This window comes from Leptonotus elevatus, chromosome 3 (genome assembly GCF_054856555.1).
Source record: "Leptonotus elevatus isolate MCC_2025b chromosome 3, RoL_Lele_1.0, whole genome shotgun sequence".
Taxonomy (NCBI): Eukaryota; Metazoa; Chordata; class Actinopteri; order Syngnathiformes; family Syngnathidae; genus Leptonotus; species Leptonotus elevatus.
In genome coordinates, this window is record NC_141241.1 from 916,355 (window position 1) to 930,150 (window position 13,796).

General features: G+C 42.0%; 1 protein-coding gene across 2 annotated transcripts in view; it reads left to right on the forward strand.

The window, feature by feature from the left end:
* Positions 1 to 1,278: 1,278 nt before the first annotated feature.
* Positions 1,279 to 13,796, forward strand: part of LOC147176587 (matrix metalloproteinase-15-like) — a 33,944-nt gene continuing 21,426 nt past the window's right edge. The window contains exons 1-4 of one of the 2 annotated variants that reach the window (XM_086070882.1): positions 1,279 to 1,495; positions 1,588 to 1,979; positions 11,280 to 11,428; positions 12,242 to 12,364. In XM_086070882.1, the coding sequence (XP_085927008.1) occupies positions 1,791 to 1,979; positions 11,280 to 11,428; positions 12,242 to 12,364 (461 nt within the window). In that variant the 5' untranslated portion in view covers positions 1,279 to 1,495; positions 1,588 to 1,790. Of the gene's footprint in view, positions 1,980 to 11,279; positions 11,429 to 12,241; positions 12,365 to 13,796 lie in introns of both variants that reach the window. The other variant, XM_086070881.1, reaches the window with a different exon arrangement.

A 13,796-nucleotide genomic window follows, 5' to 3' on the forward strand; every position in this document is an offset into this window, starting at 1 on the left:
GAGTAGTCAAGTTGTTTTGTGCTGTGCCCCCCCCCCCCCCCCCCCCCCGACTCATAGACTCAACTTACAAGTTACACACATTGCATGTTTTTTTTTCAGTCTACTTAAAAAGATTTCAGATGTAGATAGTTTAATTCCGGAACAAATCTTGTTGAACTTTTCTTTTGGTGTGTTTTTTTGTGTGTGTGCGCTTATTTTGAAAAGGACACAATCTTTGTGCGTGTTGAGTGGACCTCATCCTTTCTCATCTCCCCCAGAGGCTTAAGAGACCTCTAAGCTGCCCCGCACAAAAACAAAAACGGAGCAAACGTTTGGCCAATAACATTTAAATGTGGCAATTATGGTGGCAGCTCACTCCTGGGGGGGTTTAGATCAAGTCGCTAGATAAAGATGCGATTATATCGACATGTCTTTCCTCTCACAGCCAGAGGAAATGAGAGCGACCGTATCAGGAAGTATAAGGCCCCTTTTTCACGTCTTCTGCAGAGTGGACCACCACATCACAGAGATTACTTCTCACATTCATGCTGTAGGAGAAAGTCATATTTTGCTCTTCACCCGACAAGCAAGCTGCAAGGTAGTCTCGTGAAAACGAATTGAGTCGCACATTATGGAGCTTTTAAAATCCCATTTGGCTTATCAGCGCTTTCCAGTCCTATTTGAAGCCTCGCCTTAGTTGTGTGTGCGTGTTTCCATTACTGCCGCCACCTCCCTCCACAAAAGGTTGTTGTCAGCCCCCCACTCAGTCCATCACAAAGCCGTCTTTCAAAATAAAAGAGAATTGTATGTGTATTCTCAGTACATTCATGACCAGGGTGTTTTTTTTCCTAAATGGAAGATGTGCAAACTGTAAGAAGCTACTTGTGACAGTGAACAATAATCAGCTGCTGCACCCATTAAGGTACAAAGACTTCAGAGGAACTGTTAAATTCCTCATGAAAAGTGAAGATAATGTTTAATATGTACAGTACATGATGTGATGTATTTATATTTGAAATCTAAAGAAATACTCATAACATGTCATATGATTTTGTTTCATAGCCTAATATTTAACATTATGGACTAATATGATAATTCATGGCGTATTTTTTTTAATGTATGTATATATTTTTTATGTTTTTCTTTTCTTTTCATTATTTCAAGTCATTTCAATACTAAGTGCAGTACTGTCGTTGGCATTTTATTTTGCACCGTATACTTTAGCGGAAGTCACTTTTGTTTTGCCAGCTCCCGCCCCCCGCCTCGCACAACTCGTTTCCGGTTGGTCACGGGTTTTTTTGCGCGCTTGACATGGACACGCTCACGCGTAGCTCATCAGTCGCGTACTTGCTATCCCGCTCGTCCTGCTGGAGCTTCTGACCGCGGACCCTCAGCCGAGTGTTGGCCCGCGCGAGTTCCCCCCCAGCCCCCCCAGCCCCCCTCCCACACGTGGCAACGACTACAAAAAGTGGATTTTAAGGGCGACAAAACGCTACGTTGCAAATTGGGCGCTCAGGTGCGGTGGAGTTTCTCACTTTTGCTTTCTGAAGCTGCAAATCGTCAGGAACGAACTCGTTGAAAGTGTACTTTTGTTGCCGTCGTTGCAAGGTTGCTCTGCCTACTTGGACCCACTTGTGAGAAACACTTGACACCCGCGCCCGCCATGGAGGCTCAGCCCGTCTCCGCCCGCTAACATGGAGCTCCTTCCCGGCATGCAAGTCGAGCTCTAGTCGGCTCGCTTTTCTTTCATCTCCAAAGAAGACCCCCGAGCCATTGCCGTTGTTCTCACCGTCAACAACGACCAGCGGACCATGGCCGGCTCTTCCCCCCGGTTGCTGTGGAGACGGGGCTTCCTCCTGGCGGTGTGCGTGTGCGCGCTCGGAGCGCGTGGAGCGGAGGAGGACGGCGGCGGCGGCGGCGGCGGCGGCGGCGGCGGCGGCGGCGGCGGCGGCGGCGGCGGCGGCGGCGGCGGCGGCGGCGGCGGCGGCTTCAGCTCGGAGGTAAGAACACCTTCACGCGGAGGCCTGCTGGCCAAGTTGCTGTCCTGCAGGCATGTTCAGGTTTCGACCAACATAATCCAACAAATGTGGTAGACCACTGCAATGCATTCTCCAAAATGGTTCATGGGTTATCTTGTTAATTTTTGAAGAGGAATGAGGAAAATTTGTCCTAACTTCATAGAAGTAAGCAAGCGCTCACATATTTTTATTTGGATCCATTTATGCTGCTATTTTTGTCCTTTTTTAAAAAATATTTGAGTCAATAAAAACGGCTCTATCTTTCATATTATATTTGTAAACATAATTTATAATATTTGGTAAATGGTAAATTAAGAAACGTGTACCATGATAAATCTTAAAAAAAAAATTATTTTCATTCTTCTAAGCAAGTCAGTCTCCCATCACTGGTGAGCTTCTTGTTTTATTTTTTATTTTTTATTTTTTTAACAGACCACATCCTGACTTTGATGGGCGACTCCCGATAACAGGTGTACCGCGTATCCAGTGTAAGACTGGTATCAATGCCGATACCAGTCTTATTTTAAGATATTGGTACTCGCGGCGCTGGCCAATATACTTATTGTCCGCCCTCCGGCAGCCATTTTACGATTAGGAACTAAAAATGAGAAATTATATGAATAGAAAGTTGCCATTAATTTCATGCACTTTTAAGGAAAAATAATATATTGGGATAAATAGTTCGTTCTTTCAAATCATCTGTCATTTTTTTTGTGGGGAATTTTATGTACAAGCGGTATCGGTATTTTGGTATCAGTATCGGTGACAACCCAAGAGTTGAGTATCGATCGGGAAAAAAAGTGGTATCGAACATCCCTAATCCTGACTCGCTTTCATTTTTGACAGGCAACATACTTTAAGTTCTAATGAGAATATGACTTATTATATCATGTTAAAGCAATCATGCTTTGACGAGAAAATGGTTTGACCCGCCTCAGCCCCTCCCACCTCTTGCTGTTGCGTACAAGCGGCGCACGCATGATCGTCCTCCAGCGCGACCTCGTCTGTTTTTGTCTACTTTTTGCTGCTCAGTCATGCTACTTGGTAGGTAGTTAGCTGAAGACGCAGCCACGGTTGCTCCGTGATCTGTTTCTTCTTCCGTTGCTGCTTCAGGTGTTTTCCGGTGCACTGCTGCTGATATAGCGCCTCCATAATGGCACAACGCCGCAACTGCATTTCAAATACGTTGCTGCCGTGCTGAGCGGTATGAATCGCTCCGGCTGGAGGCGGCCGCCTCTGAATTTTGAACGCAGGGAAAAGCCTGCATGTCTGTGTAGTGCAAACAGATGGCGGGTCGACAACAGCAGTCAATCTCATCTATCCAGCATGTGACGCGCGCACACGGTGCAGATGCATGCTGGGTAGTGACGGGAGGCATCCCAAGCAACACAATGGCTCCTCTTGTTCCAACTCACAAACGAGTGCGAGAGCAAACTTGAGGGAAGAAAACCGAGAGGAAGAACGCGATAAGCGCTTGCGAGTTGCTCAAATTAATTCAAATGAGTCGCTGTGCTGTTTTGATGACGCGGACGCGGACAAGCGTCCACATTTGGGCCGTGGATTGAGCACAAAGGGCTGAAAGAAATGTTCTGTATTTTGGGGTACGCATTAGTGTTCATTTGATCAGACATTTTTAAAGTCAGTTTAAGTCCAGTTTCAATCACACTTGTTGGTTTTTATCATAGTTAGTCAACCTCATCCCCTTTTTATTTAGTCCACTATAAATTTAGCATTTTAGTCCAAGAAAACATTTTATTCATCTAATTTTAGTCAACAACAACTGTCAGCGTTTTAGTCAGGACAATCATTTTGTCCGCAGATAATGTCGAACATTTTGGATCTAAAACAATTTCACATAAAACATTTCTCTCATCTTTTTGATGACAACCAACTTGACCTAATTTCAGTATATCAACAAGTAGCTAATATGGCTCTATGCTACGAGCTAAAAAGTTAACTATCACTAGTTAGCGGTCGGGTTAACATTATTGTTGGAACGTTCTCGCCGTTGAATTCATGTTGCATTATAACTTTAATTGACTTCTTTTTTTCTGTCCCATGTGTGTTGTGCATGTTGCACTTGCTATCTAGCTAGCTGCAGTTTTGAAAGGGCGTGTCACATGACAGTGTCACATGACAGATTAGCAGAGACAGGATTTGACAAAATGGCGTCATTTTCGTCTCATTTTTGTCCATGAACTAAAATGTCCATCGATTTTAGTCCAGTTTTTATGAAGTGAAGTACATTTTCGTCTCGTCTTCATTAGTCAACAAAAATGCATTCTGATTTCTCCCTGTTATTGTTTATTAATGAGGGTTTTAGTCCAGCCTGGTTTTAGTCCAATGAAAAATGTGTGTTGACGGAAATATTTTTGTTTAGAGTTGGTTAACAAAATGAACTCTCGCTCCGTGTCACTCGACTGTTGTCCGATTCCCCCCCCCCGTGCTGGCCGTCTCCTGAGGATTTTCGTTTATTATTCCAGTCCAGTTCGGTCTGCCCTTGGGACAACTTTTTTTGGATCCATCTGCAGCCGGCAAATTGACTTGAGTGTTACGGATGACGTTGTGTTTGACTTTAAAAATGCTCCACTTGATGGATGCTTTCCAAGGCCGAGCCATTTACAAATGGCGTTGTTTTCAAACGTGCTGTCGCTTCAGCTGCGAGAAAAGAAAACACCGCAGCAGTCAATGTTGAGCGCTGGAACTTTAGCACGCTAATAGCAGCGGTCCGTTAAAAACGTTTCCCTGTTAAATAGAAACACTTTTTTTTTTGTGGCTAAAATCGCCAAGTGCAAGAGTTAATGTAAAGAAATTTGAACATGTTTTTACCTCTGTGATCTTTTAATACTACCAGGAAAATGATGCTGTAATGGTTCAGTAACCATGGAAACGGCAGACTCAATTCTTTTCTCCTCTCCAATGCCGTATAGAATGTCAGAAAGACGCGTGTACACAAAGTTAGAATTAAGTCAACAGTAGCTGTGGAGAAAATAAAGTTGCTATTGTTTTTTTGTAAAAACAAAACAAAAAAATGGGGGAAAAAAGTCGCTAATCATAGCGACCAAATGGCTAAGTTGCCTTTTCAACTCGCTGCTCCGTGCAAGCACATCAGCTAGCGACGATTGATAGATTTGGAATTTGAATACGCGCTCGATGGCAGCAGCGGACGTCAAGATGTGAAAATTAACAAGTTGTGTGTTTAACCAAGCCACATAACATACAAACGTCGGTTAGCTTCATTGTACTGCAAAAGGTCAATATAACGCTAACAAAACGATAGCAGCAGCGATACCATTTAAGAACCAATATTTGAAAACAACGCATGTCGACAATATAACAATACTCGCATGCATAGATTCTTTATCCTCAACTGCAGTTAAGACCATCAGCGTCACGTATTATGCAACGCACACCAAACTGAAGTATAAAATCACGACGGCCAAACTGTTGAATTCTTTACATTGTGTGTGTGCGTATCGCATTTGCGACGCGCTCTCGCTACCTGGTGGCAGTAAGAAGCGGAGTTGCAACAAGTTTGCGAAGCTGCAAACATTCCGACTCGCTGCAGCGTCTCTCATCTCTCCACTTCGCCTCCTCTTGGGACTTTTGGAGGGTAAGTTGGTGTGCTGGGCGCGCTGGCTGTGGCTTGAAAAGATGGCAGCCGACCAAACCTCAAAATAAAAGCTGCCTTCGTATCTTGGCTGACATTGTAGTGGACACGCACATAAATACACACACTTAAGCACACACACTCCGGCTTTTTACAACTCCCGGTATATTGCCGGCTTTGGCAGGTACGATCAAGGACTTTCTCAAAGAACATTTAATAGATGGGGCCTCACACACACACAAACGCACACGCACACGCACACACACACACACTGGCTCTGTTGTTTTGTATTCTGATGAGGGAAGATGAGCGTCCAGACTTGATGCTTTTAGACGAGGCTTAAAGTGCGTGCGTGCTATTTGGTGGTCGCGCGCCACCATCGCTCGCGCGCCGGTTTGCGAGCCGCCGCCGCCGACTCTACGACGCGTCGTCCCGTTCCGGCGGCTTTTTTACGTCTGCATTTACATCGATGCATCTCAAATGTATTCGATTTACATTCCGTTGGTTAATGTACCTCGTTTGCATATAGCTTGTTTAGCCGACATTCTTTTTTGCCGACGCAGCAATAATGGATGAGGGTCCGCCCAAGAATAGTGAAAATGTGCATGTCATTGAAACCAAGCATTTTTTTTTTGTATTGGAAAAACAATGGAAAGAAAATATGCGAGTATGCATTTGCCACTGCGCTTCTAATGAACCATATCTATATCAAAATGTGTCAACACTTCTTATGTACCATATTTAGCTTATATGTAATCTTCAATACAACTCTGGTCTAATGTCACACATCATTTTTTTAGGTGTCAAATCCGGGTCCAGAAAGTAAAAAGCCTGCCACAGTTTGGCTTTAGCCATTGATGCTAACTAGCTAGCTCGCTAGCCAGCTCCCCGGGTGCTCGGTTACCTGCTAGGCGCTAGCTAGCTAGCTAGCTAGCTAGCGCAAGGTGCTAAAGGCCACTTCTGCCACTTCTGCACACATTTACATCATATTTGTTTTATACACCACAATTTTTACGTCTTATTTAATGTTTTTCAGTCGCTGAATTGTAAATTGAGAACAAAAAGCCAAGTGTCTGTCTGACCAGCTGTCACATATATTTTGTTGTTGTTTCTAGATGACATTATTTTGCGAACTCTGGGGAGAAACGGGGCAGAGAAAGTAAGACTTGTTTTATTTCTGCTCATTCTCATTCGACTTCCAGGAATGTTTGTTTTATGTTCTAATGTCTTTGTTCTTTTACACACGAATGAAAGAAGCAAATGAAATGTATACCGCTAATGTCACATAGTTAGCATATTTACGCCATCGTTAACGAATGTACCTCGATGGTTCCGTATTGATTATTATTATTTATTTTTTTTCTTTAATTTTTTTTTCTTTAATGGTTCCGTATTGATGTCATTTCGATGTTGTTTTGGAGTCACAAACTCGCGTGTTTGTACTTTGCGCTTGCCACTCCTACCCGAGAAATGAAAAATGCGCTCGACCTCAAAAGCAAGAAGTCTTAACTTGCCTTCCGTTGAAATTCTTTCGAATCGATTTTGTCAACATTGAAGTTTTCTGCGGCGGATGAGTTCAGTTGGCGTGGAAAGGTTTGAATGGGTTTGACCTCATTGTTGTCATTTTTTGCAAGCGGACAGTAGCGCTTCTCTTTTCCCACCAACTCGAGTCGTGTAAGTGAAACGCTACAAGTCGCTTGCTTCTTTCTCCCACGGGGCCGTGTTGGGAATCACGAGCAGCTGCTGCACAGCGTCACCGCCAAAGGCCTTTTTTTTTTGCTCTGCTCCGTTCCCAGACGGGCCAGATGAAATATGGACCGTAGCAAGACCGCTCCTGGTCAATTTAAAGAGAATTAGCGTTATCTGCTTTGAAGTGTCCTTCACTTGTTCAGAGGTCAAGTCCTGAATGACGCTGGCAGAAATCAAGATGGGATTCCCACTAAATTGCAATCAAAGTCCGGTCTAGTCTAGATTAAGCGAGTCATAAATGATGAAGTCACACGAACTCGCTTGGTCACAACATGTACTCGCATATTCGCCACACGAGGCGACCTATTTGCGTTAGTTAGTACTATCGCTGCAAATCGTTTCTTTTATTTTATTATTATTATTATTTATTATTATTATTATTATTTTTTTTTTTAAGAGCTCAGTATTGTTCATTCGGAAATGTCATCATCATTGCTCTTTTATTTTTATTTATTTTAATTTTTTTGTGTGTGCGTGCGTGCGTGCGTGCGTGTATTTGTTAGCTCACCAGAGAACCTATTAGAAAAAATCTCATACCGTTCACCTAAACCGAACACCAGGAGACCCGAGGGGACCGAAGAAAACCAAGGAAGGTGAAATCCAGCACCGACCAGACACCCCCCACCAGAACTCCTCCCCAGCCCAAGAAACATCCAGACCCCAACAAATCCAAAAAACATCAAATCAGGGATCGTTTCTTTAAAGCGTCGAGCCACATTGTCGTATGTATTTATATTCTCTGCGGACAACCGATATGAAGCTTAGTTCATTTTTGACGAGCTATCGTTGATCTCAACTCTGAAGTTAACATAGTTTACCTGTCTGTTGGTTTTAATAACAGATCAAGTTCGTTTGTTGTACTCGTGTCCGATTTTCTCAAAAACGCAACCAAGGGTTAGCGTTAACAATGACCCTTTCCGACACAAAACGAATCATTTGGAGATTTCAAACGTAAACAAACTTGTCAGGTCATTCAGTTCAAGTCAAGTCGAGCCGTTCGTTCATTTTTAGCCAAACAAAAGGCCCAAGTCTGACTCAAAGTCAAGTTATGAAACTCAAGTCCTGCATCGTACTACTTTCCTATTAGACAGGCGGCATTTTGTGAATCTTGGGTCTGTACATGTAGTAAAGTCTCGTCTCATCTAATTTCTAATTTGTGTGTTTCTTGCACTTCACGTTAGCTTTTTTTTGTGTGTGCAATTTCACACGGTGCGCAGCTCTCTTATCTGGAAGCGCAGGTGGGTCAGGGTCACGCTCAGTTCAACTTTCTGTACGCCTCTTCCTGCTCTCGTACACTCACGCACGCACTTTTTGCTGGATGGATTATTATTATTATTTTTTTTAAAGCACAGATGTTAAGTGGTGACATTTCTCCTCCATTTGTTGAGGAAAGTCAAGTGATGACACGTAACACGAGGAGGTTTTGTGGATGGCGGATGATGACAAAAATTCAGCCCTCACTAGAAAGAAAGTCCTGGGAACGAAGGACTTCAAGGTTCTGCTGTGCCAGAATCATGAAGAAGTTGAGCAATTTCAAGTGCAGTTTCTACTTGGTCAACGCTTTTGGATTTGCCAATTTTCATATGATTCTTCTCTTTTTGAAAGTGAGTCACTTCTCGGGTAGTGAGTGCTGCATTTCTTGGCTTCGGGTTCGAATGCATGTCAATTACAGATTTGTCATTTCTATGACAGTGAGTAACCATTATTTTGTAATTGATTCGGATGACTGTGGTTTATTCCCATCAATTCATTATGATTCATTTACTTACGGATTTGGTCGCATGTCAGTCGGGAAACGTGTTGATCATTGTTGTCCAAAGTGTAAGCAGATGTTTACAAATGTCTTACAGTATTTGGATTAAGCACAAAGAATCAGTCTGCTGCTTTCATCAGGTCCAACAAAAAGCAGAGAATATTTACTTTTGAGAGGCTGAAATGAGAATATTTGCACAATTTTAAGATAAACGACGACTCAACGACAAACCATCCATCCCCGCTTGTCCTCACAAGGGTTGCTGGAGCCTATCCCAGCTGGCTTCGGGGCAGTAGGCGGGGTTACACCCTGAACTGATTGCCAGCCAATCGCAGGGCACGCCGAGACCAACAACCGTCCACACTCACAATCCCACCTCGGGACAATTTGGAGTGTTCAATGAACCCGCCATGCATATGTTTTGGAATGTGGGCGGAAAACGCACGCAAGAACATGCAAACTCCGCCCAGGAAGGCCGAAGCCCGGACTCGATCTCACGTCCTCTGCACGGGGAGGCGGACGTGCTAACGAGTCAGCCACCGTGCCGCCCTCAACGGCAAACCAATGATCAAAATAGTTGTCTATGAATTTGATGAATCGAAAAATGTTTACACCGAGTTGAGACTGATCGGAAAAACCACTTCCTGGTCAACTTTGTCCTCTGCAATGATGACATTAACCTAAAGCAAAGATTAAGAAAAGGAAGACTCGAGTTAATGTTTTATACGATGGCAGGGAGTGGCTGTGTCAACACGGGGCTTTATCAGCAACACTTTGCATTGTGCACGTGGGCGTGAGCGGCAGGAGTGCGGACATATCCAGTATCTCAAACCTGTGTGTGCGTGTGCGTGTGCGTGTGTGTGGGTGCAATATTAAGTTTCTACACAACAGCTGGGTGTATCATCTGTGGCTCAAATATGAGATGTTCTCCTTCCAATCTGTCTTGAGGCCACAAACCCCCCCCCCCCCCCCCCCACAGCTCACTCATTCACCGCCTTCTCCCATCCACGTGAATGCACCCGTTCACAATCGTTTGACATCTTTTGACAATAATGCGGTTGATGTAATATAGTCCATCGTTGAGTCCCATTCAGTCCATCCATCCGTTTTCTATTGCGTTTGTCCTCATTCGGGGTGTGGATGGACACTTTCGACGGATGGCCAACTAATCGACACGAGTCCTCGACTAATTTGAGTAGCTTGATTGGAACACATTTTGGTTTGGCTTTAGTTTATTTTATGTTATTGTAAATCCAAATACCTCGTTTGCCTTTTCGCTAAATTAATAACGTTTTCGCCTGCTGCCCTATGTTTGTTTGGGTTGTTCCAGGCACGGCATGCCAGCTAATAATTTGACTTACAATACTTTCCCCGACTGGAGGCTGGATAGTTGGAGGCCAGTTATATTGCCATCACAAACTGTTGCCACCAACATCATCATACTTGCGACCTGAGTTGCTCGACAACAAGTCATCGTGACGGTGGACAAGATAGTCGTCCATTTCTGGAGCTCTCCATGCAAGCCGGCGAGACTTAAATAAATGTGAGAGCAGAGCATTTTTATTTAACTGCTTGACATTTAATTATATATATTTATTTTTGTATTTATTTCCAAATTTATTTGTATGTTTTTGTGTTTTTTATTTTTATTTTTTACTTTTATTTATTTATTTAGGGATATATATTTATTCATTTATTTCCATTTATAATTATTTTTTGTATTTAGTTTTTGATTATTATTTTTTTTTATTCATTTATTTATTGATTTAGTCATTTATTTATTTTTAATTTTGGCAGTTTTGGTCCTCTCAGGGAAATCATGTTTAATCGCTAATCAAGGACACACTTTTTTTCTTTTTATTACGCTGACATTGTGTAATAGCGACAATAGTGGCTAGCAGCTAGCAACTAAGCAAGAGCCCGATATAGGCTGGCAAGAGCTATTTGGTTGTTAATGATGAAGCAAAACGTGTTCATAATTGTTTTTTTTAATTGCCTCGCATGTTTGGCTCACAATCGAAAGGTTGCGGGTTGAAAACTCAGGCCTTTGCATCCTCTCCACATAAAACGTGTCTTTGGCTTCAAGAAAAGGGAGTGTAGAAGAAATGGAGGTTCACTTGAAGGTGTTGCGTTCATCGTGATCTTAAGCGGCTTTGTGTCGTGTGCGCAGGCTTGGCTGAGGATGTACGGCTACCTGCCTCAGGCCAGCGGGCAGATGTCCACCATGCGCTCCACGCAGATCCTGGCCAACGCCATCGGCGACATGCAGCGCTTCTACGGCCTGGAAGTCACCGGACACTTGGACCCGCAAACCATCAGGCAAGCAAGCGCATCTTTTCAACTGTCACTTTGCGGCGTGGCGCCATTCAAAGTCTACAATAGGGGAGTCATTTTTCCAAGGAGCCCGTCTTAATCCCAATTCCAAATACGTGTACACCCAAATGCTTTTGTAATAAAAAAAAAAGAAAATAAAAAAGGGGTCCTATTTTTGAGACAAAAGCGCCCAATGTTATGATAACAAACAAGGTTAAATTGTCATATCAAATTGATTTATTTCAGCGATTTGTCGTGTGCCAGCCTAAAAACCGCAAGCTTCTCGTCTACATGTAATGTAAAAAGGAAAAAAAACACATAAACAAAAAAGTGTATTTTTCCAGCTAATACACTAATAATTAAACTTTTTTGATGCATATTTCATCACGTTAGCAAAGCAGTAAGAACACTTTTTTAAGTCGCCTATCTAATCATGAAGAAATTAATCGATGATGTTTTAGCACATAAAAGCAGTCTGCAAACTTTTTTGCCAGTTACACATAAAGCTCTGCTTCTCATTTATTTATTAGTTTTATTTTTTTCCCTCCAGGAAGAAGAAAATATCATTATAATAATGATTCAGTTCAATATGCCTTTTATTAAACTTTTTTTTTTTAAATCACTTTTTTTTTCTCTCAATACAACCTTATCCACACAACCTTATCCACGTATGGCATAATATTTATGTGATGACGTCACAATTATATCCAAGCTTTTAACGGCAAAGTGTCTTGCGGAACCCCGGGTTACGGCTTGGGGAGCCCACTTTGAGAATCAGCGGTACAGAAACATTAACAAATGTTCCGTTTGCCTCCGCAGCGCCATGAAGAGGCCCCGCTGTGGCGTGGCCGACAAGTTTGGAGGCCAGATCAAAACCAACGTGAGGCGGAGGCGCTACGCCCTCACCGGACACAGGTGGAACAAGATTCATCTCACGTACAGGTGACAACATCATCAAGCAACGACTGCTGATTCATTTCATTTCGTCTCGATCGTCTTGACCAAAACAAAAAAAAGATTGTCAGCAGCGGGGGGACTGGCCATCGGGATTTTCGGCGTTTCCTTAACAACCGGTCCATTTTTATAACAAAGTGCAACTAGAAAAATTTCCGCGGAAATTTTGAATGGGCCTGCTGACTCTTTTCAATGAGCTGAACAGTTTAAAATTTCAACCATTGAAATCGCTCAAGAAATGTAAAAGTTAACCATAATCAAGATCAAATAAAGTATCTTACTGTCCCTTTAAGAAATATGCACATTCACGCACACACATTTGATTTTAACCAACATTTCAATGAGCTGAACAGTTTAAAATTCAAACCATTGAAATCGCTCAAGAAATGTAAAAGTTAACCATAATCAACAGTATGTTACTGTCCCTTTAAGAAACATGCACATTCACGCACACACATTTGATTTTAACCAACATTTCAATGAGCTGAACAGTTTAAAATTTCAACCATTGAAATGTAAAAGTTAACCATAATCAACAGTATGTTACTGCCCCTTTAAGAAACATGCACATTCACGCACACACATTTGATTTTAACCAACATTTCAATGAGCTGAACAGTTTAAAATTCAAACCATTGAAATCGCTCAAGAAATGTAAAAGTTAACCATAATCTACTAAAAGTATTACTGCCCCTTTAAGAAACATGCACATTCACGCACACACATTTGATTTTAACCAACATTTCAATGAGCTGAACAGTTTAAAAATTTCAACCATTGAAATCGCTCAAGAAATGTAAAAGTTAACCATAATCAACAGTATGTTACTGCCCCTTTAAGAAACATGCACATTCACGCACACACATTTGATTTTAACCAACATTTCAATGAGCTGAACAGTTTAAAATTTCAACCATTGAAATCGCTCAACAAATGTAAAAGTTAACCATAATCAAGATCAAATAAAGTATCTTACTGCCCCTTTAAGAAATATGCACATTCACGCACACACATTTGATTTTAACCAACATTTCAATGAGCTGAACAGTTTAAAATTTCAACCATTGAAATCGCTCAAGAAATGTAAAAGTTAACCATAATCAACAGTATGTTACTGCCCCTTTAAGAAACATGCACATTCACGCACACACATTTGATTTTAAGTAACATTTCAATGAGCTGAACAGTTTAAAATTTAAACCATTGAAATCGCTCAAGAAATGTAAAAGTTAACCATAATCAACAGTATGTTACTGCCCCTTTAAAAAACATGCACATTCACGCACACACATTTGATTTTAAGTAACATTTCAATGAGCTGAACAGTTTAAAATTTCAACCATTGAAATCGCTCAAGAAATGTAAAAGTTAACCATAATCAACAGTATGTTACTGCCCCTTTAAGAAACATGCACATTCA